Source organism: Tyto alba, unplaced genomic scaffold, assembly GCF_018691265.1.
Source record: "Tyto alba isolate M040663 unplaced genomic scaffold, T.alba_DEE_v4.0 Super-Scaffold_2, whole genome shotgun sequence".
In the NCBI taxonomy this organism is placed as follows: Eukaryota; Metazoa; Chordata; class Aves; order Strigiformes; family Tytonidae; genus Tyto; species Tyto alba.
In genome coordinates, this window is record NW_024881282.1 from 58,027,446 (window position 1) to 58,052,955 (window position 25,510).

The window sequence follows — 25,510 nt, forward strand, 5'->3', positions numbered from 1 at the left end:
GACTATTGTGGGTGCACTATTTTTAATCTTGAGTGGCGGTGGTGATGCTTAGGGTGTGTTACGATAAATAAAATGGTAAATAAAATTATTAAATTATTCAGAACCCTTTTCTGAATGTGTTATTTGTATTGTCTAGGAAAAAGTGAAAGAAAGGCAAGCGAGCAATTTGGGGATAAAAGAGCAGACGTAGGGAATTTGATCTCAAAATGCCAAGAGGCCTCTGCTAATTTATTGGCACAGGTGATTCATTACACCTTTTGGCCATGATGCAAGTTGAGATACTCCTGGGAGTACTGCTTCCAAAGCAAGAAACTATGAAAGCATCCATGCTTGAAAATTAAAGTAACAACTGAGGTAAGAAGCTTGAGAAGAAGGCTTTGTCTAAGGCTCCATCTCATTGTATATACAACTGCTATTTGTTACTAAAGCAGGTTCTAAAAAAATGGTCTGTGTGGGTTGTCTCAGGTTATCTTCAAGCTACACACAGTTCCAGTGTTCAGTTCTCTGAATTGTCATTTGTGTTGCTTTGCAAGGTGAGGTTAAGATCCTACAAAGCATTCCTGAAAGAAGCTGGTTCCCTTGTAAAGACTGTTGGAGTTTCCAATTTGTGTATCAGGTGACTGAAGTGTTGGCCATGAGTATGTAAACTCATCCACATTCCAGGGTGGCAGCGTGTGAGGCTGAGAGATCCTCAGGTGCAGAATGCTTTTAATGCCACCCTGTAAATGCACAGATCCCGAAGTGCAGGCAGTGGTAGCAAACTGCTGACATAACTACCAGGTTTGGTACCAGCAGAAATACCGACTTGTATGAGACTAAATTGGCATCAGATACCAGAATGGGGCTATTGTCACTAATTAAGGGAGTTTGATTCGGTCTACTTACTCGTCTGTTTTAGAAGAACAGAGGGAATTCAAAAGAGGAGAGCAAGCTGTAAGGCACTTCTATCACCCCTCTATTCATTTCTTTCCTCTGTTGACTGTTCGGTAAGTTTGCTACACAATTATGGGTCTGAAGATGAAAACAAATGTCTTAAATTCCACACAAATGTTTTGGCAGCCATGGGAGATCACAGCATTCCACTATGGGCCTGGTGCCTGGAGATAGCTTAGGACAGCGTCCTGTTTTATCCTTTCTTGACCTGAAAAAAAAATAAGATTTAAAAAAAAAAAAAAAATCTGAAGTTACAGATAAAAGAGGGGTAAAGGAAGGCTGAGTAATGTGTAAGTGCAATCATGACTCAGCCATGCTTGAAGTTATTTTAGATTTTTCAGACTTGAAGTTAGGCGCAACACAATATCCCAACTACTTACCAACTCAACTGCTACTTGTGCAGTGGAATAGTTTGAGAACACAATTCTGATGATACCTTGGATAAATCAGTATAATGTCTGCACACTCCAGAGAGTGATACAGGACTGTGCAAGGTAAGCTCACCATAATTACCTCTGTGAACTTCAGACATGGTTAAGACTGTTGACCCAAGTGTGTTTTGTCTGTTATGTGGCTATTCTATTCAGTTTTAAAAGGAGCAATCCATGCAAAAGAAATTATCTCTTCTTCCTGATAATTCAAGCACTAAATGCTTTAAACAGGTAGCACATTTGACTGCTCTAATCTGGTTTTTGAATTAGTAATTATGGAAATAAAGCAACCCTTAGAGAGAAGGATGTGGAAAGACGTGCATTAGGACTTTATTTCTCTATCCTTGACATGTTTCTACACTGGTTTACAATGTTAAACCCTACTTGAAGAGGACTGGGGGGAAAAAGCAGGGTACAGATAAACAAAACAAAAAGGTAAAATAGCAAGTGGGCTGTCTAGAAATTGACACAGTAAATCAACTCTTCACCTGGTTTGACTGACTGCTTTCTAAAAGCTCTCCTTACTGAATGACCCTCTGTCATCTTTTCCATTCCGGGCTATGCTGCTGCTTTGGAATGGGGGCAACTGGTTACCTGGCTCGCTGCCTCCAGTGTATCGGCTGGCTGGCATTGTGCAACGGCTCTCAGAGTCTCTGACAGCTCTCCTAAACCTCTGTTTCCTCTCTTAAGGGTAGCTGGCAGTTGTCATCTAACTTTTTTTTTTTTTTCATTTTAGGTGTTTGCTGGATGCAGTGTCACTCTCCTAGCTGTGTAGGCTTTTTGCACTTGGAAATAATAAATACAGAAAATGCATGACGTTTTTACATCAAATATGAAAAAATAAACTAAAAAAAAGCAGTGGTTTTCAGTCTGTGGTCTGAGGGTCTCATGGGCTAATGCATTCCTTCTGAGGATCTTCAAAAAGATGACTAGGATGAGCATACTTACTGCAAGTAGCATTAAATTCACTGCATAGAACCTGCACTGTTACTGTGAAGTGGAAAAGGTAGAAAATACCTTACAGGATTACTTTCGGGTTAGTTGATGTCTTTCATCTTAAAAATGGAACTTTAAAGCCACGATGCAAAGTTACTACTGTGTATGGTTACTGCTAGTAAGTATTAAGAAAAAATTATGTTGTAGAAATTTAAAACCCCAGATTTGGGTGTCAGGGAACTCAAAGCACTTGATGCTGTAGCAAACAACAGCAGGACAAGATAAGGACTTTTAAACTTGAGTATAGTTATATATAAACAAACAAATAAACAAAAGCCAGGCCTGCTTGCCTTCTTTCTATATTTTTGTACATGGTACATATTTGCATAAGTAGATAAATTTGCTTTGACTCTTTCCAGGAGTATTTTAAACACAAATACCTGTGCTAGGTATCGTCCTTGGAGAATTTTAGATGAGGCAAAGAAGCAAAAGCCCAACACTGACAAATCCCTTTGGACTGGTGTTTTGGAGTTCCATATTTTGAAATCTTTACAGAAAAAAAAAAAAAAAAATGACGGAATCGACAGAAAGGACTCAGATACCAACAGGAACAATAGACTTATTTTACTAACTATTGCAAAATAATACAAAACATAAGATAATACGTTTAGTCAGAATGGTAAGCTTATTACACTCTAGTTATAAGCAGCAAAGAGAATAAACAAGATAATACTCCTTAGTTCTAAAATAATATGACAAGAAAATAAAGCAAGACAAGGTAATGCACCTAATCCTTACTACATAAAGTCAGTGATAGTGATTAAGAAAGATACGTCACCAATTGCCCTAATACTTTACCATCATCCAGATCTGCAGTCACTGGGGAGCCCTGGTTGCAGCGAGGATTTGGAGAACCTTTCCCAGCAATTGGGAGGTCCTATGCGGTGTGTCCACTCGTCGGTGAGGTCTCCAAAGTCGCTGCAAGAGGATCCAGCTTTTATAGTGTCGAATAAACAGGTTTCAAACTTTGAGTGCGGAAACATCTGGCGTCCCCTCCCTGCTGGATTTTGCCCAAAGCCAGGCCAGGGCGTAAGGAAGAACCCAAGCTGGGGCATGTGTATCTATTTGGGCTTTAACCACATATTTCTCAACAGGGTCTGGTGTCCGGCCTCACAGCCTTACCTCATGCCTCTAAATAAAGATCAGTTGATCGGCTCTTGTTACATAATGAAGTTACAACAGAGCTTCTATAGATAAATATACCAAGATAGACTAGTAATACATTCTATATGTGGCTACTACTACATATGATTAGTACTATATTGTGGGGTGTTGAGATTTGTCTAGTGGTCAATTTCAATTCTGGCCTGTTGTTCAGGCCTCAGTACTTCACAAGTAAAGAAAAAGAGATAAAAAGAAGGTTTTCTTTATGCTCCTGGAAATTATTCTTTCTGCTTTTTTAATATAGTAGAGCACTAAAAATTGTGCAAGTCTACATCTATAGATGGATATTTATTTATTTAAGACATAGAAGTTGAACTTTCTTAAGAGGAATGATACAAATATTTTGAGTCTCTACTGTTTAATCATTTATAATTTTTCCCAGAAGATCCATTAAATAAATTTTGAAGTAAATTGTACTATTGATGAAGATATAATTGATTCAAATTAGAAGAAATTAAGAACTTTGCAATGTATCACACCACTTCCCAAACTACTTACAATGCAGCTTAATTTGGTGTACTATTTTACTTAGGTGTGTATATTGCTGATGCCAAGAGTAATTGCAAAATACTGTAAGCTCCTGCTTATAATCTAAGTAGGTTAAACACACACACAACAACGCAAAACAATGAGAGCAAAAAGGGAAACAATGGGGGAAGGCAATAATATTTTGGTCATCAATAAAAATTGATTTTGAGAATTTTTATTAACATTTTTATATATTGGGGGCAGATACAGGGAAATTTGAAGAGTAGATACGGTAAGAATGGAAGGCAGTTGCAACAAACTAAATCCTTGTCTTAAAAATTAATTAGAAGGAAAGAAAAATTATGTCTGGCAGCAACAGAAAAGGGACATTGCACCAAGAAGTCTGATGATACCATATGCACAACACATGGTAGCAAAGCAGTTTCCCCTTGCTTACCCAACCTTGCAATCTATCATAGCGAAGTGTTGACACTGGAGGTTGTACGAAAGGGCATGTGAACATCAAAGAAAGTGTCTTTGCCTTTGAAAAACCCTTAACTGGTCTGCACATGAGGCAGCATTGACACAAATCTGTCAGCACAAAATGTTATTGCTTTGCCAGTGTAACTAATGGTTTAGCGTTTAGCTTCCTGAAAGAACAAAACCAGAAGGAATGATGCGAATGCATCTGATTAGGAGTGGGTTTTTTAATTAGCAAAAAGTTGGAGTGGAAATTGATTTCTCTCTTTGTTCTTTCTGTTGCATCAGATAATCCCCTTCCATAACTGTGATTTCCCCCACCACCACCCCAGTTGATCTGATTTATCTCTTGATCTAATGAATTGTTAGAATTTTGGTTTTATTTTCTGGCACACAGTAACTGCTTTTATGACCCCTGATCTCACTCGCAAAAGTGTAAGATGCTGATTCTTTTAAAAAATCAGTTGTCCTAACTACCAACTTAACATTTGTAGTTCACTAGGATTACTATTTTCTGGATTTCAGCTATTTTCTGGACATAGTAAATAGAATTGAATCCCAAAGATACAAAAGTTACCACAGCTAAGTGACTAAATTCCAGTCAAGCAAAGGATTTAGAGGTTTAGAACTGGTAATAAATGAAGAGAACCTTGCTTGTGGCTGTGCCTCTTCATGTTTTAACTTTATTGAAGACTAGCAAACGTTATAGCATAAAATGTTATCTATTGGTGAGTAATATTATCTGTATGGTGAGTAATAAAGATACATAATTATTTCTCTTCAAAGAATTTTAAAAGCCGAATTAGCTAATTGGATACCATCTGATAGGGTTTTTTCTCAGTGATACAACCTAGGTATGTCATTTCAGTCACTTTAGCTTATCTTTGTTATTCACAAGGCTGAGTCTGTATGAGAAGCATTTTATCTTTTATCACACCAACTGATAGATTAAATTGACAGATTCTGCAGTGTGAAAAAAGGCTTGTATGTGGGTAAGTTTATGGTTTTTTCTCCCCAGTAGTATCAGATACCTTAACAAAAGACAGTAACTTTCTCTCTGACCTTGCCTCGGTTATATTTTTAGAGCACTGTAGATACATTCTCAATCATTAATTATTCAGGTGTTATGGGACAGCACTGAATGAAGAGAATCCTGTAAATTCCTATTTGGGAAATGGTATGATGGATAATTCAAAAAAATTTTTGTTCAGCCTGTACCATCTCTCTTTAGCACTCCTTATTTCTTCTTTTCCCATCTAAGAATATACTTTCTTCTTCTGAAGCATGAAAGCGTTACTGCTGCCCAGCTGCACATCCATTCTTGGTCCCTCTATAACACCCTTCAGTTTCCATGACTGGAACACTCTTCAATATAAAAGGCAAGTGCCACACCTCAGTAGACACTAGCCGGTCTTCGCTTTTATGCTCACTGCCAGTAAATACTCCATTGTATCTCTCCACTGTGACCCTCATATTGCTGTTACTTATGCCCTGCCATATGGACTTGATAGTATATGTAGGGGGTTGTGAAACAGGACTGTCAATTAATTCATGACACAGGTCTGCAGGCAGATATGCCATGAGCGCAACAAGCCAGGTTTTGAGCGCAAACACAAATCCAGCAAAGCTGAACAGAGGGTTCATCGATCGTGGCAGAAAACATGGAGGAACAGAAAACAGAGGGGCAGAGAGCCCAGCTAAGACTTCAAGTGGCACTTTCAGAACTGGTTCTTTCTGTGATGCATGCCAGCACATGGATCTCACTAACATAAATTTCCCTTACCTCATTAAGCAATTTCTTTTTAAAGAGTCCTTTTTACAAATCCTCCTCCGTTTCATCTATGACTCTCCCATCATTACCCTGCCATTTTTGGCCCTTAATTTTCATCACTGTTCCTCATTCTCCCTAGTCCCTTACTTCTCTTGGATTCTTCTTTTCTCTGTCCCAATTTCCTTGCTTGTATCTCAGAGTAACCGTCCTGGTATCTGCACTACAAACATAGCTGAGTATCCAGTATTTTCTGAGGGCCACATTTTTTCCTCATTTCTACTTTTGTTTTGAGGAAGAGGTGATGAACAATTTTGGCAGGACAATTTTGGTATTACTTCTCTTCCAGCTGCTAGAGTTGCCAGCTGGCATTCTGCTTTCCTCCTTCTAAACACAGCTGAGAGCAGCAGTAAGCTGTAGCTCAGGTCTTATGGGCATTCACATATGACATATGCCCTAAAGCCCCAAAATTTTTTAAGTTTTATTGTAAATCAAATTGGCGTTTTTCTTAAAATGCAGGATCCTAATTCATGCAATCAAATGGGGATATCATTGCTTATTTTAAAAAGGTTTGTTTCCAGTCTGTAGAGAAAATGGGAGCCAAGTGCACTCTAAGGAAGAAAAAGAAAGCAGAATTATTTAAAATTTGTCCTTTTTTTAAAAACAGTGTCAGGAGCTGAGGGAGGAGCACTGACTGACAGCTTTAAAACACTTATCCTGGCAGTAGTGGGTTAGGCTGTTAGGCGGTTGTTCAGCAGACTGGGCCGGAGAGAGGGCATGCCATACTGGACTCAGCTGAAACCCAGCCAACACTCCTCATCTAGCAGGACACACACCCATCCATCATTTCTTCTTTCCCCTGTGTGCTGCTTCCCAGTGATACTGTGTGTTCTCCAGAAGCGTGAATTGGTGGGCCACGTGAACCCTCTCTTTGCTAGTGACCACAAACGAACCCTTCAGGCCCAGTCCACCAAGCGTCTCTGGGCCAGGGAGCTGTGCCAAGGCCGGAGGAGAGAAGGGGGCTGGAGCCCAAAATGATTCGCATCTGCAAGGAGAAAGGCTGCCTGCGCAACCCCAGCTGCCTGACAAGCCTGAGGGAATATCCTTGTGGGGAGGCAGTCGTGAAGCTTTTGCACGGGAAAAGTCGAAGATCTCGCAACAGAAACCTGGAGTGTGGGGAAATAAGTGTCATTTTCAGGGGGTTTTAGCCTCGCTTTTGCCCTTACCGAAGACAAGGCAAGACACGAGCCTGTGGACTTCGAGTTTATGAAGACCGCCTCCGCCTGGGATGCTTCTTCCCTCAACTTCTTCCAAGGGACGCGTTTCCCGGAGGTCTGAGCGGGCGGCGAGACGGGGCTGGCCCCGGTGGAGGCGGGCAGCTTCTAGCTTCTCCCGCCTCCATCCCCACCGCCGCGATGCCAACTTCCACTTTTTTTCTTTTTTTTTTTTTCTTTTTTCCCCCCCACATTCTGGGAAATTAAAACACCGCTCCGTAGCCGCCCCCCCCCCCCCCCCAGCGCTGAGGCCCGGGCCGGCCCCCCGCCCCGCCCCGCCCCGCCCGGCCCCGCCCCTCGCATGCCGGGGCTCGCGCCGCCGCCGCGTCGGTTGGGGCTCGCGCTGCCGGTTGGGCCCCGGCCGCCGCCGCGGGAGGATGCGGCGGGTCGCGCGGGTGGCGCTGCTGTGCCTGGGCTGCGGCCTCTGCTCGCTGCTCTACGGCTTCAGCCAGCTGGCCCTCTCCCCGGAGCGGCAGGCCCCGGGCCCCGCCGCGCCCGGCGGCCGGGCCATGGCGGCGGGGAGCGCGGGCCGAGGCGAGGCGGGGGCCGGCAGGTACGGGGCTGCGGGGGCCGGGCGGGCGGGCGGGCGGTGGTTCCCCCCCACCCCGCGCCGCGCATTCCTGCGGGGAGGGCCGGGGAGGCGCGGGAGCGCGCTGTGGCCGCCCTCCCGCGGGCGGAGCGGGGCGTGGGGCTGGGACAGCGCTGTGGGAAGCGAACGGAGGGGGGGGGGGGGGGGGGTGTGTGGGGGGGGTGCTCCCTCCCGAGCAGCTCCCGCATCCCGCGGGCCGGTTGCCGGCGAGCAGAGGTTGAAAAAGGCTCCAAGACAAAACAAAGAGGGGAAACTTTAAGGAGTGATTGTCGCGGGCAGCCCGCGCGCGTCCCCGCCGCGGGAGGGGCTGCGCTGCCCACAGGCCGTGCTCCGTCTGCACGCGTGGGCGCTGCAAGGAAGGGAAAAGGGGGTGCAGCTTCGGGGGCTGACCTGCGACTTCACGGTCCCGTGTTAGAATCGGACTGCTTCCTCCCTGCAGCACAGTAGATGAAGCGAGGAGGGCGCGTTTACCTCTTCCAAGCTAAGAAACTTTCAGGGTGTTGTTCCGTTCGGAAACTTGGTAACTTTGTGGTCATCAAACGTAACTTTGTTTAAGCAAAAATACTTCCTCTGGGACACTTCAATAAAGCCAGTCTTCTCACAGGGAGCTGTGAGTTCTGTTCAGCAGTTAAAGTGGTGTAAATCTGAGCAGCTCATGGTCTGCGTAGCTGCATATTTCTGTTGCCTGCTGCCTGTCATCAGAAATTTCATGTAGTTAAGCAGTGAGTGAAATTATGGAATGAAAAAAAGTACTAGTTTTCCTTTAGATGAGTTTCATCATCCTCTTCACCTGTGACTACCAGAATACTAGTGCCAGGAAAAGAGGAGTGACAAGAAAACTATTACTAAAGCTGGAGAAGAAGTTAGGACTAGGCCTTTCTGCGCCAGCCTACCTCTAAACTCTGTTTAGATTCCACAGCAGTTTAAAGCAATGTAAGTTTGATGGTTTGGTGGCTGTTTCTCCTTCCCAACGCTGCACATGCTCTGGCACCCCCTTCCTTATGCTGCTTTTGCTCCTCTGATCCTAGAACTGAATTGATCTGGCACGCTGACCTGCCTGAAAACTACCTAGTTTTTGTCCAGCTCAGCACTCTGAATTGCCTCATCAAGTAATTATGAAAGTGTTGGTGCTGGTGCAAAGGAGTTATGAAGGATGGCAGGATGATGGAAACTCTGACTTAACTTGTTTTAAAGTATCATGAAACAGCATTCTGAGTTGTTAGGGGTGGAGTTCACTGAAATGTGAAACCAAGCTTTTGACTGGTGTAACTACTTCAGAGAATGGGGTTTCCTCCCCAACCCCCCATACTTTTGCTTTAGTTCAGATTAATACAGATTATGACCTGAAAAAAATGTGTGGATGCTTGTTACCGCCCCTTTAGTTCATGATTAAAAACTCACTGTGAGAAGCTGAAATCTACTGGTTCTAAAGAACATAACTGGGATAAGAATAATAAGAGTAAAACTTTAACAGTTGTATGTAAGACTTAATTGGTTTGATAAATCAGTTTTAAATAGAAATGTTTGGGGAAAAAAAGCCATGTATGATACTTGTTTTACTAAATAAAATATGCAATTTACATGAAGAAAACTTCTGTTGAGTGAAACATAAATAATTTGTATTAGTACACATTGAAATTACTTTCAAGTGCATCATGCTCCTGGTTAGCAAAAGAACCACCAAATTTGTTTTGACAGCTGTACTTTTTCCATATTTGTACCAAAGTGTAGTTTTTAAGTTGAAGATACTGGTGGGGAAGAACCCCAACAAGGTGAAAGGAGCTTCTTGCTTGCTGGAGTGAGGTGGAAGGAGATATATATCTGCCCTGTGTTGCAATGTGGAAAAGCTTTACAAACTGAGAAAGTTATTTTCCAAATGTCTTAAATGCTGTAAGTAATTCCTTGTGCATACAGTTTCAGAGGGCGTATGTGCTCGCAAAATCAGTGTCTGACACTGTGGGGACGCTTTACTTATAAACTGCTGTCGAACTGAAGGCTCAGGATGAACATCATCCTGTTGTAAATTACTGGTTTTATATGCGGCTTTACAAACAGCATGTGCAAAACTCAGGTGAAAGTCAGTCCTTTAAAAGCCTTTTAGGGACTGTTATTAGGAAAAAATCTGACCTGTGGCAGTTAAAAAATGATCCTCTGAATAATCCTTTAGATGCATGTTTTAGTATTCTCAAGTATTAAATCATGTTACATTCACTTGTGTAACTGATGCACACATCTTGGTGAATGTATTGGTGTTTTTCAGTTTTTATACTTCAGCTGTTTCTTTAGTGGAGACTGAGCATGACAGCCACATGGCTGTTTTATGCCCACTTCAGACTATCTTCTGATCGTGTAATATCCTAATGGGTTGATAACCTTATAGAATAAATTGTGTTCAGATAACCTTCTAATCCTTCTTGAAGTTTAACATTTCATGTGCATTAATAATAACTTTCACCAATGGGTTACTTCAGCTGTTTTCACTGACAGCTTTAAAATACAGTTTGGCAAAGCAAATGTAACTTCCATCTGAAGGCATTTACGCACTCAGCAGTGATTTCCCCTCCTCTTTAGCCAAGAAGGGTTTTCTTTGCTTCAATAATCGTCTAGTGTATGACATAAGGGCAGAAAGAGCTCAGTCATACTCTGTGATGAGAGGGAGGAAAGTCGAGATTTCTGGTAGTTTTCAGAAGCATGCAAACATGAAAACTGCAAGCTTTGAATAAAGCTTAAAGATGCCACACCTGGAAGAATTTTGCAATAGCGATGATGCTTTTAATTAGAAATTTTTAATTAAAAAGGAAGTGCTATATTGAAACTAGAATTACAGGTTGAGGCAAGATCCTCCAATAAACATAATAATTCAGGGGAGCTTGTTGGGTAATCACTTTGGTAAGGAGTTGTTTGTTTCAAAGGTTACAGTAGCCCGAGGAACAATATGACTAGAAACTAAAGACTTGTGTCTTGAAACTTGATACAAATAGCTGAAGAACATTTCAAGAATCTATTAGCTAAATCCTAAGGTTGGGATTTAGGAAGAAAGATTAAAGTTGAAGGTAAATTGTCCTCCTGATGATTCACTCCAGTGAGAATAGTAGAAATGAATAGTCAGTACTGTCATCTATAATGGCCAAATGAACAATAGAGCTGAACTTGAAAAAAAAATACAATATTGAAGTGTATACTTCCAGAAGAAAAGCCAGTACATGTAGCCAGTCTTCTTTTTCATTTGCTAGCATGATTTATGAAGAAGGCTGTGGAAAAAACGAAAGAAATCATACAGTGAATAAATGCATTTTTGCTACATGTATGCCATTTAATAGTGCTATAATCTGTTGTCTGTGGAGTACCCTTTCAAGTTAGTCTCTCCACATGCTTTCAAATGAGTTAATTATCAGACTGTGCTTATGAGAAGTGAATCTTCATTTAATTTTATCAATATTACCACTTCAGTTAGGCAGATAATGTTCATCTTTCTATTCAGGTCCAAAAAAAGTGCAATCCTAATGGCAAGTTTGAGTAGTAGAGCAGGAATCAGTCTGTTGTCAGTTCCGTGAATACAGTGAGGTCAATGAATTTGACCCTATTAAAATGAAACATTTTTCCATTATGCTGTAGTTTAGCATTTTCATGCAGCCAGCCATACTGTTTTGTGTGACAGTGATATCTGACTGTATCTGTCTCTTGCTCTCTAACTATCCTGGCAAAGGGAGAGTTAAGTGGATTATAGTGCATGGAAAAGTGTACAAAGTATACCCACAAGCTTAGACAACAGAGGAGAGTGGTTGTAATAGGTAGGTCTTTCTTTCCTTGCACGGTACACAGCTGGTTTTGTCTGTGCTGGAACTTAATCAGTAGTTTCACCAGTATGCTTCTCATCTACTCTTGTGCCTTAAGAAATGGGTCTAGAAGCTGTCTGAACATTTCAAGGTATAAGTAAAACTTTTAAAAGGATGAAACATCGAACAATTTGAAGTTGAAACTTCATTTAAAAAGAAAATCTGCAGAATTTGTCAGGCAGTTGACTAGTAAATGTTATTTTACATGGAAATGTTGTAAATTGCAATGAAACATTATTAAGATTTTTCCAGTTAAAAAGTTTGTCCTGTGTCAGACATTCGGCGTTACATCTGCTGTCTCCTATCTAATAAAGCTGTTGCTTCTCTGACAAAATATAGCAAATTTGTGATACTGCTGCAAATGCTCAGGAAAAGCTATTCAGAAGAATCAGAAATTCTCAGTGCATTTGGGAGTTGAATTGAGCATCTCTTATCCTCTCAGATTTTTACTCCTGTGATTGTTAGCAGGAAGGAACTAAAAAATACGTCCTTCCTGTTTTGTTGCACACTGTTGGTTATGATGTAGGAGAGACACCCGTCTGTCTCTGTTAATTCTTGCAGTTGATTAGACTTAAGTTGTTTAATGCAATACTGACAGGAAGGTGATAGTCATGACTGCAACCCTCACCATTTGGACATACTGCTAAATTTGCAGTGAAGTTACAGTAGTATAAAAGATGTCACATGGACTGAAAAGTATACATGAAAACTGATCTCCATTAATAGTAAGCCCACCAGTGCACTTAACAAAAGAACTTTTTTTTACCACTGATTGTTGAGAGATTCCTTATGGTTAAAACTCGACTTGACTGAGCACAGGGCCTCAGTCTTCATGAATGTGACTTGTGTGTTGCTATATGTTTTATACACAAATTTAAAGTTGTCCTTTAATTCTGAGAAGTACTCTTATTTTCATATTACAATATTGGTACCTTTGCTATGTCTGCAAGACCAGAAGTTTTACTATCCAGTGGTGTTGAAGCTAAATTACCTGATAAAGGCAATTATGAAATGGCTGCTTGTTTAAGGGAGAGATACCTTGAAGTGGCTAACAAATCTTTGAGAATGCTTGTCAGTGACAACAGTGATTTTTCAAATGTTTTATTTCTTTGTTTTTATATTTTTGGCAGTGGTTGGTGTTAGGAGTTGTCCAACCCAGTAGTGTGGTGGAGGCAAGGCTGCTGCAGCTCTGTGTCCCTGGGTCCAGCCAGTAGCAAAGCTGAGCATTTATTCCCAATGGGTACATATGCTGACAGTGCCTACACAAATGGCTGGCCACGGAGATCAATGCAGAGAAAATGGCACTTGCACAACCACAAGCAACACAAGTGGCCTGATCCTGTTCCCTTCTCTGGCTGATGAGGGTGAAAGGCTTTTAGTGAAAAATATATTAATCCATGTGGATCCTTCATGTAACCGGCCTTAGACACTCAGTCTATCCAGAAACTGGCTCCTGATCCTCTGGTCTCCTGTGTTGCTGGCCTAAGCATGCAAAGCCATGAGATTTGCAGCCCCAATTCAGTTGCTGGTACTTGGTCCCTCTTAGACATGCACACACACGCACAGCTGAATACACTATGGATCCTTCTAGCTACTGGCCTTAGCCTTGTGGCAGCTGGCCACGAGATTCCTCATGCAAATGGGTCTTTCGAATAGCTGCTCCAGACCTATGGCCTTAACATTAGCCAACCCTCAAACCCAAGGCCTCTCTGGTGGCTGGCTTAGACATTCTGATCCTTCCAGTAGCCACCCTTCAAACTGTAGTGTCTGGTGGCTAGGCTGAGAGAGGTTTTTTCAGTAGCTCAGACGCTGATCTCTGCAGAGCCTGCCCCAACCTTGTGGCTTGATACCTGGCTCCCAAGCCTCTTGCTCTACTTGCAGGCTAGTCTGGCTTGATGCTTGCTAGTGATTATGTGCACCAACATGCACGCTTGCATGCTGTGTGCATGTGTCTCTCCAGTTTTGGGCACTGGAGGCTTGTGGGCCTCTCCGAGCTGTGGCTGTCTTTTAATTTGCTGGCACTTTTACCTCTGTGCACACCCATGCACACAAATGGAGCACCCCATCACCTAGGAAACCAAGAATGGAGTTTAAGGAGGCTGGTGATCAGATACACAGCATGGCCAATTGTACTGACTGGCAACCTGTTTACACGTGACTGGACCTTCTTCTCTTCATCTTTGCATTCTCATTCCTCCCCAGTCCACCTTCATCCCATGGTGAGCCCTGCAGGCAATAACCCCTGTAGACAGTCACTGAGGTGGTCTGGAGAACTTCTCCTGTTTCATCTGGTGGATCTTCTTCCTGGCCTGTGGGCTGACTGCTCTCCTGAGCTGGCACTGGGTCAGAGTGCTCCATGTGCCTTGGTTAGATTGCTGGGTTTCCTTCACCTGACCTTATTTTATGCTTTCTATTTGTGGAGACTGGCCTTTAATTACATAACTGATAATAGATGTGAGCAAAATATCCCTCCCTAATGCTGAAGGTGACTATTCCTGTCTGACTAGTAACCTCACTCAGGTAACAATGACTGTGCCTGCTTGATGAACAGATACAATGCATCTCCCTAGCACTGTAAAGCATTTGTGGTGCTTATTTATAGTCTAAGCTTTCCTCAAGTTTTATTTCAAGTTAAAAAAAAAAAAATTAAAATCTTCATGAGTGGCATTTTGAATTATCTTATTGTTAATAACAAAAAGAAAATGCTGTCCAGTGATTCCAGTCTCTTAATCCTTTGTCTGTGAAAGCTTTATGGAATATGGTAGCACATAGTCAGCTGAGAGAGTTTTTGGCAGGCAGGAAAAAAGTCTTAGGCTAACATTAGGTAAATTACATACACACGTATCCTAGTAACATTTTTGTTTCAAACATGAAATTTATGAAGCAAATCCAAGGCTGACAACCTTGTCATCATGCTAAATGAGATATTGGAAAGGCCTAATGTGTTAGAGAAATGACTTAGGCATTAATTCAGGCTTGCCTTCTTGCCTTGGTATTCTGAATAGGATAGTAGCTCAAGGCAGCTGAGAAAACACAGGTCTTGACAGCTGAAAGAGGAATCCCTTGTAATAATAATAAGATAATAATCTTCTAAACCAGAAAACTGTTTTTGAGATAGTCTATTAATTTATCCTAAGAGTAATGAGAGACAGTTACTTCAAAAAGGTACACAGTGGAGATCGTAAAGATTGTTCTTCAGATAAGTGCAAGGTCTTAATGTGCCTTGAAGTTTCTTAAAAACTTAAAAGCCACAAAGATTAATGTAAGAAAGAACCTGGCAGAGAGAACTTGTGGTTTTATACCATTTACTTCCCCCAGAGGAGTGCAGATATCCCATTATCCTTATTTGTACCTGGATACTTATTTGTGGAGACCATTTTTAAGTCATGAGATAGAATTACTTGACTAATCCTTGCAAACACATGTATCTACAGGATATGAGGATTTCCTGCGATCTCTACCAAAGAACTGCTCCACCTCCCCAATACTTAACGAGGCTCTGTTTCTGAAACACTGTGTTTATCAGGTCACTTTTATCACACCTTGAAAAAAGAAGAAACGATACAGCTTGCCATTTTTGTTGCTAAATTAATCTATTAAATCTGGTATTTGCAAAACATTGGCCCTTACTAGATAACCCTACCAAGATGATGCTGATTCATTTCAAACTTGCAAAGCCAACTTCCAGTAGAGTTCTGAGCTGTAGTCCTTAAATACTGTTTAATCATCAAGTTTTTGTGTGGGTTTTCTTCTTGCAGATGTCTTTCATTCACAGATACCAACTTTCAAAGGAGGATAAACACTATTGGCATTGTGTCACCAGGGCAGGAAGAAGGAGCAGAGGAGGTCACTCGAGTATACCCCTTGCTTTGCAATATTCTACTTGCTCTAACGTTATAAATCTTCATGTTGATTTCCTCACCAGAACCTTTGAAAATGGGTGTCTGTTGCTCTTGTAAAATATTTCCTGTGTTACTGTTGCACAAAATGTAGTGGTGGACTAGTAAAACCTGTTTTTTTTTAGTTGTTAGTGTAGCAAAGTCAATAAATTATTAGTCTTGTCATTAGTATGGAGAAGGAAACTTGCCAGATGTGGTGATTATTTCTGTGTTGTATTAACCTTTTGCTATGAAACAATGTAATTCATTGGTGCTGCAAAGCCCTGTTTTTTGTTTAAAATCAGCTTTGCAGGTTTGTACTGAATAGAGTCATAGATGAATAGGGGTTGTGTTTAAATGGGCAATGTAACTTTGAAAATGAAATGTTCTGCTTGCTCCCCTGCTTGAAGTAGACAAGGGTATTGTGAAGGTGAAGGAGTTCTTTACAGCAGTGTTACCAATCACTCTATTACCTATGGACTTACACTGAGCCAGAGAAGGTAGAATGACCCTGAAGAATCCCAGCTGCTCTGTTGTTCTCACGCTGAAAATACATGGAGAGGAAAGGCTAAAGGATGGGGGCCATTATTACTTAAAAGAATCCTCCTGGTTGGCACCTAATAATACCTCTTCTTTTGTATTATCCAAGTTCTATTACATAGCTAGTCTTTTGCCAGGTAATCAACTATTGAAATTATGTTTGAGCTAGGAAATAAACCATTTAACTTTGCCATAAAATCAGTAACATTTATATAGGTTATTTTTGTCTTATTCTGTTAGGTGTAAGAATTTGTCTGTATCTTTCTGGAATACCTATTGGATGCTGCCCTCTGATGTTTGTGGAATGAACTGCTTTTGGGAAGCTGCTTTTAGGTAGGATCTATTATTAAATAGTACTTTGTTATTTGATTGCAGACAGGTGTAGCTGATAAGTATTTTTGGCTATTTAGCAGGGTGACAAAGCAAAACATTTTGATTGCTTCACATGCATTTCACCTGCTTATATCATGGTTGCCTTTAGCTGGGCTTTCTTCTGTTCTATTAAGTTTTTAAAATTGTAGACTCTAGTGTTATTACAGAGAGTAGATTTTTTTTTATGTTACTTCATTAAATAGAGACTTGCTAACATTGGTAAAAAGTCTGTCTGAATATAGTCTGAAAACTTACTGATTGATTAATTATTTTTCATAAATAAAACTTGCTGCACATTAATACCCATGATGTAATTTGCAATATAAACTGGCAGACATGCTTAGTAGTTAAGAGGTTATTTTATTCAAGTTACGTGTCTTATACAATTTGACGAGGGTGCTTCCTCCAAAAGCACTGTAGCAACCATTTTAGAATGTGCTTTAGGTACAGCATGTTAAAGCATAAACCGTGTCCTTAAAGTTGCATCTGTAACAATAAGTTTAAATGCTTTGATGTTGTTGTTCAGATGCTTAGGCTGTCAGATTATGGAAGTAGCTTGAAAAGAAATGGAAGAAGCCTTAATCTACTTGACAGTTGTTCTCTAACCTGCATAGTTCTCTTCAGTATATAACTAAAGTTGTAAGTCAAATTTTATTTAAAATTTTACTGATCATCTTTTGGTACGGCTATCTCTTCTTAGTCTTAAGCTTGAAAATTTGTAGGGAAGCAAAGGAAAAAAAATGTTTAACTTCATAGGACTTACTGTATTTCTGGAAATTATGATTGTGGGAAAGACTTTAGATCTGTCCCCTATTCCCCTCTGCTTGTGTGCTGCCAGTGCTTTTTAAGCTCATCAATTGCCAAGAAGTTATTTAAAGAGATGGCTTGGATTGATTTATAGTCTGTCAGTGAACTGCACCTGTAATTTGGGACTGCTGAGTCTTTCTCACTGCCCTTGGTAGTCAGTGTGTGAATCCACAGAGATTCATCGGACTTTCCCTTTGGCAGATTTAGCTGTCTGGATGGACTCTTCTCTCTCTTTTTTTTTTTTTTTTTTTTTTTTTTTTTTTTTTTTTTACCCTCCCATTAAAGGTTAGCTTTTGGGAGTTTAGCTTTATGATGTTTAGCACAGGGGTGTAAAACAAATGTCAGTGCTGTTGTGGTGGAGGGTGTAGGGGCTTAGCTTATCCTTAGTGGAGGGACAGGATGTGATTGTAAGCTTTGTTCATCCATGGACGTCTGAGCCATACTAAAGAGTTGTGTAGTGCTGAGAAAGGAGAGGGTCTCACTGTCTTCTGATGCTGTTGACTGTGGTGATGTCCATGAACTCTCCACAGTACAATGAAATACACTAAAAGAGCAGAAAACTTCCTTTCTGGGTTTCCTTCCAGGCTTAAGGCAAGTGGGATCTTGGAACCAGAAGCGAAGGAACCCCACACAGTTCATTTTCACATACCTTAAGCTGTAACTTGTATTATTCTATTAAGAATGCCCTACGTGGCTGTGAAGATAAGTCTGTTGAAGTATGCATTGATTATTACATTACTGGTCAAGTGCAGTTTCGTGCATGTTGAACCCCTAATATTTCCAAAATTTCATGTTTATATGTTTTGAAACTGAAAGAAAAAGAGCTGCTTAAATGTGTAAGGGGGTGGTGTTCAGATTAATCATTTCACATTGAGTTTGATTATTTTGTCAATATATGACTTTTAAATTAATCTCCATATATTGTGCTGATTCTGGTGGTTGTTGAATTCCTTGGTGATATGCCCCGACTTCAGAGGGGACACCCTTGTTCCCCCCCCCCCCCCCCCCCCCCCTTTATTTATTTCTTGCTCTTTTGAATAAATGCCGTTCATTTCAGAGAGGTGCAGAGAGTTTGTGTAAGAGATGGGGAAGATGGTAGACAGGAGGAGAAAGTGCTCCCTCTTTGGAGAGCAGCAAGCAGTTACAATGGCTCTGCATCTGAACCTGCTGCTTAACCCTTATTTCCTGTTATCCGCTGAAATAACACAGAAGATAGTTGCAGTTCAGTTTCAGCTTTGTATATGAATTATAATTTTGTTTAACTCTAAAATAAAATCAGTGCATTGTACTAGGTGCTCTGAGAAGCTGAAGGGTTTAGAACTTTGATATAATCTTATGCTTCAAATGTGGTAGCATTTGTTCTTAAGTTTGCAGTCAGATTTTTGGAGGAAAAGGAATTAATTTAATTGCATGCAAGTTTATTAACCACAGCAAATGAAGTCTAGCATTCTTGGTTTTTGAGATTGTATGTGTAGCACCACTTCAAGATTCTTCATGAAGATAAAGCCGCTTGAAGGCTTTTTCTGTAAAGAGGCAACAATGTGGTTCTAAATTTGGTATCTTTTGAAATAGGAGTGAGAGTTCTACCTTACTGTCTTATTCCAAATTATTTGACCTGAATTGACAAAGTCTTTGTGTTCTTGTTAAGTGCAGTTGTCAAAGTGAAGTGCAGAATAAAGCTGGACTCAGAGGAGACTGGGATATGGAGAGGAAGGAGAGTTACATATCTGATTGAAATCTTGGGATAGCTAACTCCACTGCCTACAGATGTGCCAACAAAATAATGGGTATTCTGATGAGTTTGCTTTTAATAGAAATGACAGAGTCTGGTCATTAAACTGCACTAACACTTATCTTGAATCTCCTATTTAGCCTGGTTTAATCCATAGAAAGAGAACACTACTACTTATCCAGATCATAAATCAGTTTGTGAATGGAGATTCTGGTGTTCTATTCTTGCCATTTCAATAAACTAACCAAATGAGTTTAAGAGGAGCAAATCATATATCCAGAATTTCTTTGCCAATAGTAGATTCATAAAATTTATCTCAGTGTTAGAATGTTTCCTTTCCTTTTAACAGTGAAGTCTTTCAAACATTGGAAGATAGGTCTTCAGCTTCTGGATTTTTAATTTTTATTTGAAAAAAAAACTTAGCTTGTTTTCTCTCTGTTTCTAACTCGAAATTCCAGTTGGCTTTTTTATCTAGGATATCAGAACCACAGGGATATGTTTATCCACAAGGACTGGTCATAGACATTTTTGAAATGCAGCTTGTTACGTCATTTCCTCTGAGTAGCTGTAAATGTATAAAAGTGTGAAGTGACAACTAATTTTTTGTGGAGTTGTAAAATTCAAATTATTATAATAGAAGTGTTGGAGACCTGTAGAGCAATATGGAAATTTTTTAGGAGTGAAGTGTATATAGAGACTTCACTATGACTCATGCTATAGCTAATTCAACATAATTTGAAATTGATGAGCTCTGAGCAGTTGCTGATTCTAATAATGGATAATAAGGATCTTGCCTCTTTAAGTAAATCAGTGTAAGATCTATTGCCTGTGCTGTATGTGGGAAGGATTTTGGAGCTATTCTTCCCCCATGCTTTTTATCACCATTGTGGTTATCAACATTATTGAGACAGAATGTCTTGTGCTTTTGGTACAGAATATTTGTTGGCTTTTGCATTGATAAAGGAAGCATGAGATCAGTTTTCCATACAGTGGTATAGATTTTATCAAAAATTTAATAAAGATGACAAGGCTCAGCTTTCGCATGATCTAGATGATGCGTATCTTTTCTAGTACACCTTTCAAGATGCTTAGTGTCATCTAGCTGGTGTGACTGCTTATTTCCTACTGAGACTGATTAGGAAGAAATTCTTAGGGGTCATTACTGTGACTGTCTGACCTGCCTGATTCAGTTGTTGGATGTTGCTCCTACATGGGTTTTAACTTGCACTGCCTATTAAAATAAATAAGTTTCCCTACTCTTTGAGTATATTGAGTTCCAGGTAGTATGGATATATTGAGACGAATTGTGACATTCCTGAAAAACAGGACTTCCCTAAACTAGCTAGCTCATTGGAAGATGGGGCTTTGGACTTTTATATTCAATTTTTAAATTACTAATATATTGTAACTTCAAACCTAATTTGCTAATTGAATTTATAATTTATGACATTTGGACATCATATGCACTGGTATCATTAGCACACTTTTACAAAATAAGCTTTGATTATGATCTATGTTTAATTCAGTGCAGTAGTAGAAGGTTAAGAAGCTGAGTAAAAACTAGAATTTTCATCACTTTCCAGTCCAGATAATTTCTGTAATTACCTTGATCCTACTTCTAATAAGTGTGGGAGTGATTTAACTGTTGCATTTTAATCAGTGTAAGCTTTGTTACCTTCTCACTCTATTTGCTTTTCTTTTTCTGTTCACTAAAGGCTGCTGGATTAGGCTTCTTAATGATTGATTGATTTAGATCAAACACAAAGCATTAGAAGAAAAAAGAATGTGATAAATAAGCAATCTGTATTGTATTTACATATCTACCTTTTTTTTTTTTTTTTTGAGGCACGTCATGATGCCAGGTTTGAACTAATACAGGTTGGTTATATGGAAACATTTTCTATCCATATTCTAACGAAAATAATTTGCATTTTCCATGCTAATTTTCAAAAAACTTGGATGGGTAAAATATTTGCACTCATAATGTGGTTAGCTTTTTATATTGAAGAAGAAAACACATTTGCAGTAGGCTTCTGTTTGTTCTTTTTGTAAGTGTAATTAACTAACACAGCTGAGCCTGGCAACGTGGTCCATTTGGTTATAATATCAAGGAAAGTTAGTTTAATGATGTTATGGAAGGACTGAGAGACTTTATGCAACCTTGTTTAGGTTGTTGAATATTGCATGCCTCGTGCTTACACAACATATGGAGAAAAGATCAAAGGAAAACAAGGCTGTAGCTCTTTCAGCACCATTGTAGGAAAACTTGTTTTGATATAGAAGAATTTTTGAAATGTTTTTGTGATGTACAAAATAAAACTTATATCTTTGTATTACCGTTATGTAATACAGTGGTCATTGTACATAAAAACTAGTGGTGCAAGTTAGGATGATGGCATTTTTCTCAGAAAATGACAAATATTTTTGCATTGTTCAGAACTCAAGCAATTACATTAAAAATGGTTACTCTTCAGTGGGGCAGAGTAAAACTTGAAAGGACAACTGAGGTCAATTTACAGCTTCAGTTATTTGTACCACTCTGTGCTCTCAGTACCTGGACACTACTCTTGTTCTTTGGCTTCCTCAGCCATGTTAAAGCAATTGGCGAGGACAGATTGATTGCCACTGAAGTTGGGCACGGAGTTTCCTGTGGATCCCTAGGCATGCTCTTAGTACAGATGGGAAAAACAAACTCTAAGTTTGTAACGTAGAATTAAGGCTGGTTGACTGTGGTTCTTTCATGGCTTTCCATAGTAACAGTGCCACTATACTTTAATGTGGCTTAAAAAAAGGAGGAAAATAAAATTGCCCTTGGACACACTGACAACTCTTTGAGGTGTACCCAGGTCACACTAGATGCGGTAATGCTGCGGCTGCTCTGGAAGGTTTGGAGCTTGGAAGATGGCAGTGTGTGTGAGCGGCAGAAGAAGCGGTTATACTATGACCTCAGTAAGGAAGGCCAGGATTGGGACAGGCTTAATAATCACAAATTTGATGAAGATGTATACAGGATTCCTTATGTCTGTCTGGGTGTTCTTGACGGTTTAGTACCCACTCACCTGTGCTCTTATCGTGTTACATAAGAATAATAGGAGAACCCTACCTTAAACATACGCAGCAGCCCTTCCGCTGCAGTACCTTGTGCCAAGTCTATCAGGCAGAGCTAAGATTTTTGTGGAGATCATGGGTGTTTTATTGACAATATCATTTGGGGACCGGGTTTTTTCCAAGAAGTTCAGCTGGGATGCAGTGAAGGTTCTAGAAGAGTACAGCTTGTCAAAACATACCTCTGTAGCTTACTACTAAATCATTACTTCATAATTTTAATTGACCTAGAAATGCCAATATAATATACAGTGTGTCATGGTTTACATCTTTAAACATAGGGCAGTGTCTTGACAGACAGGCTCTGGAAAATCTTGATGTAGCAGATTCACTGAGCAGGTTCCTCTGTCAGAGGTTATTAACCACACAGTAGTATTAATCAGCATAGAACGAAGGTCTACACTTCATCACAGACAGACTTCAGGGCAAGGCTTGTACCTGGCCTTATGCTGCTGCTGAGTAGCATGTTTTAAAGTATATGGTTTTGCTCTCACAGTGTCAAAGCAGATTGTTTTAAATGTATTTTCTAAACTCATGGGGGTATGTGTGGTTCTCGCTCAAGTGTTTTATTACTCTCATCTTACACTCATGTGTTATTAGTACCCTCAGATAAATTAAGTTCTGTTACTTGTTCCTAAACACTCAAATCCTGTCATAGCTTCCTGTCAGTATCTTCTACTGGATTACAGGTGCATTTTTTGTTCTTCCATTTTAATTACTGGAGGCTTTTTTCTTCCCCATGGAAGCTAGGACTCCCACATTATTTGAGATGTTATTTTCTTCAGAAATTAGAGCTGCCAAGTTTTCTTTGTTAGTCTATCCAAAAGCCTTACTAAAATATAGTTTGTATTTCACTCTTGCTTTTTCCAGCTTCTCCGCTAAGTTCTCCCACACCAAAACATCAGGCTACTAGTAATTAGAAACATGCATAGAAAAATCTTAATTTGTATTTTTGTGTTTCCCGCATTGTCTCTGAACATTTTTCTGAAAGTATGTCCTCACTTTTGAAAGTATCTTAACACTTCCAGAACATGGATTTGAAGTTCAGTAAGGGTATTGATCTGATACCAGAGCTGTGATACTCCAATACCAAGCTTGCTCAGGTTCAGACAAGTTACAGTTCCTGTAAAATATGTTTTATTTTGCTTGTCGTCAACTTAGCTACTGAACTGCTAAAAAAAACCCTAAAACTCCAAACCTGTATTACTGAAAAATCTTGTGTCATTAGGCCATACCAAACCCAGGGCTGTCTAAATGAACAAGGTTTTCCTTTCCCTGTCTTCTGGTGAGGTGGTTGAATAGCTAAGTGCAGTGGGGAGCAGTGGAGGAAAGATGGGGAAAAGGGTTACAGAGGCTGGAAAGTTCAGGAAGGAGTAGAGAAGGGGGCAGTTGAGGGCAGATAATTTTGAAAGGAATTAAGGGAAGGACCAAAGTCATGTGGACATAATGCTGAGGGAAGGGAGTGACACAAGTCATGGCATAGATAACTGGCTCTGTGAGTGGGGTATTGAAGGTGAGACTTGAGAGCTCAAGCTGATAAGCTTTGCTGGACAACTTTATGCTGCTTCTAGTGAGAGGAGGAGGAAAAAGTGATGAAAGATGCTGGCAGTGAAGGTTTAGTACAAGAGGTAAGTAGTTAGTGTCTCTGGGTGAAGATGAGGCAATGATTTCCCTCTGGCAGTGGAGAGAAATGTATATGTAAGGGGAGAAGCAACACTGAGGGCTGACTATTAAAAAGGAGGATGTGACTGACAGTGGTCTGTATTCAGGGAAGTCAGATACAGTTTAGAATCACTAAAGGATGTCTCTTCATGGAGTCTGGAGTAAGAACCACAATTCTGGAGTCTCATAACTTCTCCTGCCATAATATGTCTCTGAGACCTAATTATGTTTCATCTTCTTCTTAGTGGATAGTCCCCAGAGGGAACAATGGCCTGTTCTTTCCAGCGGCCTCTTGCTCCATCTGCTTCAGGGATAAGGCTTTGTCTTGTGGATTTACAGATCATAGTCCAGCTGTTCCCCATATTGTGCAAGATGAAATTCAGTTGTTATTAGCTTTGTCTAAATATTTTCTTGTCTTTTCAAAAAAATTATTTTAAAGCACAGATTTAAAAAATTGAACTCACGAAGTCAGAAAATTATAGAATAGGTTGTGTGAACAAAGTGCCTATAAAAGCATATTAATATGATCAGTCTGGTTTTTGCTGTGTGGCTTGAAATATTCTTTTATTCACAGATGTCACTAGATGTAGAAATAATAGAATACAGTCTTTGAATCTCAGTGTGTTTTAGAGTTGCTTTGGCATAATTTCTGTTGTAACTTATTCATGGAAAGCCTTGTGTTACATGTAGTTCAGGAACTTGGCTTTCACCTATGCAGTTTGTGTAGGTTGTGCCCTTAATTCTCACATGACCTTGCAATATCACTGTAGGCTCTCATGACTTCAGGGCTTAATTACTGTAATTCCCTTTTTCAGCGGATTAGTGATGAGGCTAATCTGCTGCTTGCAGCTTGTTCAGACTGCAGCAGTGTGCCTATTTATGGGTTTCAGCTACCCTCATCACATTTAGCTTGCTTTGTGTTTTTTACATTAGCTACTTACTACATGGTGTAATGTTTAAATTAGCTTTATGTATAAAGATCTGAAAGGGCATGCCTCGGTTACAATTAAAGATTTTTTTTTTTTTTTCCCCTCCTGTTAACCTGAACTAATTTTTCAGGTTTTGTTGCAAGATTTATAAAAGGTTTCAGTCTGTGGATTAAATCATCTGAATACAGATATCTGCATACAGGTGTCTATGTCAAGTAGGTCTTAAACTGTCATTAAAATCGAAAGAGTGTAGAGAATGGTCCAGGTGACTAGTCATTAAGTCACAGAGAGGTAAATGGCTGGTGTTTATAGAGAAGCACTAGGTATTGTAGATGTCACCTTATGACTAGTAGATACAACATGACCTTTGAGGCCACCCAATCCTTTTGGACTGGCACCTGGAGGCCAGGTGGAGTATTCTAGAGCTGACTAAATGGCTATATACCTATATTAAAAAAGTGAATCAAGCCCTAGTTGTTTGCTTTGAAATAACATTAATTGCTGTCTACACTCTGTATCCTGCTCACTAGATCTCCATTGGCTTTA

General features: G+C 40.0%; 1 protein-coding gene across 2 annotated transcripts in view; it reads left to right on the top strand.

Moving 5' to 3' along the window:
* The first annotated feature begins 7,823 nt into the window (after positions 1-7,823).
* Positions 7,824-25,510, top strand: part of GXYLT1 (glucoside xylosyltransferase 1) — a 63,838-nt gene continuing 46,151 nt past the window's right edge. For both annotated transcript variants that reach the window (XM_033000025.2, XM_042793257.1), the window contains exons 1-2: positions 7,824-8,067; positions 16,598-16,690. In XM_033000025.2, the coding sequence (XP_032855916.2) occupies positions 7,892-8,067; positions 16,598-16,690 (269 nt within the window). In that variant the 5' untranslated portion in view covers positions 7,824-7,891. The remainder of the gene's footprint in view (positions 8,068-16,597; positions 16,691-25,510) is intronic.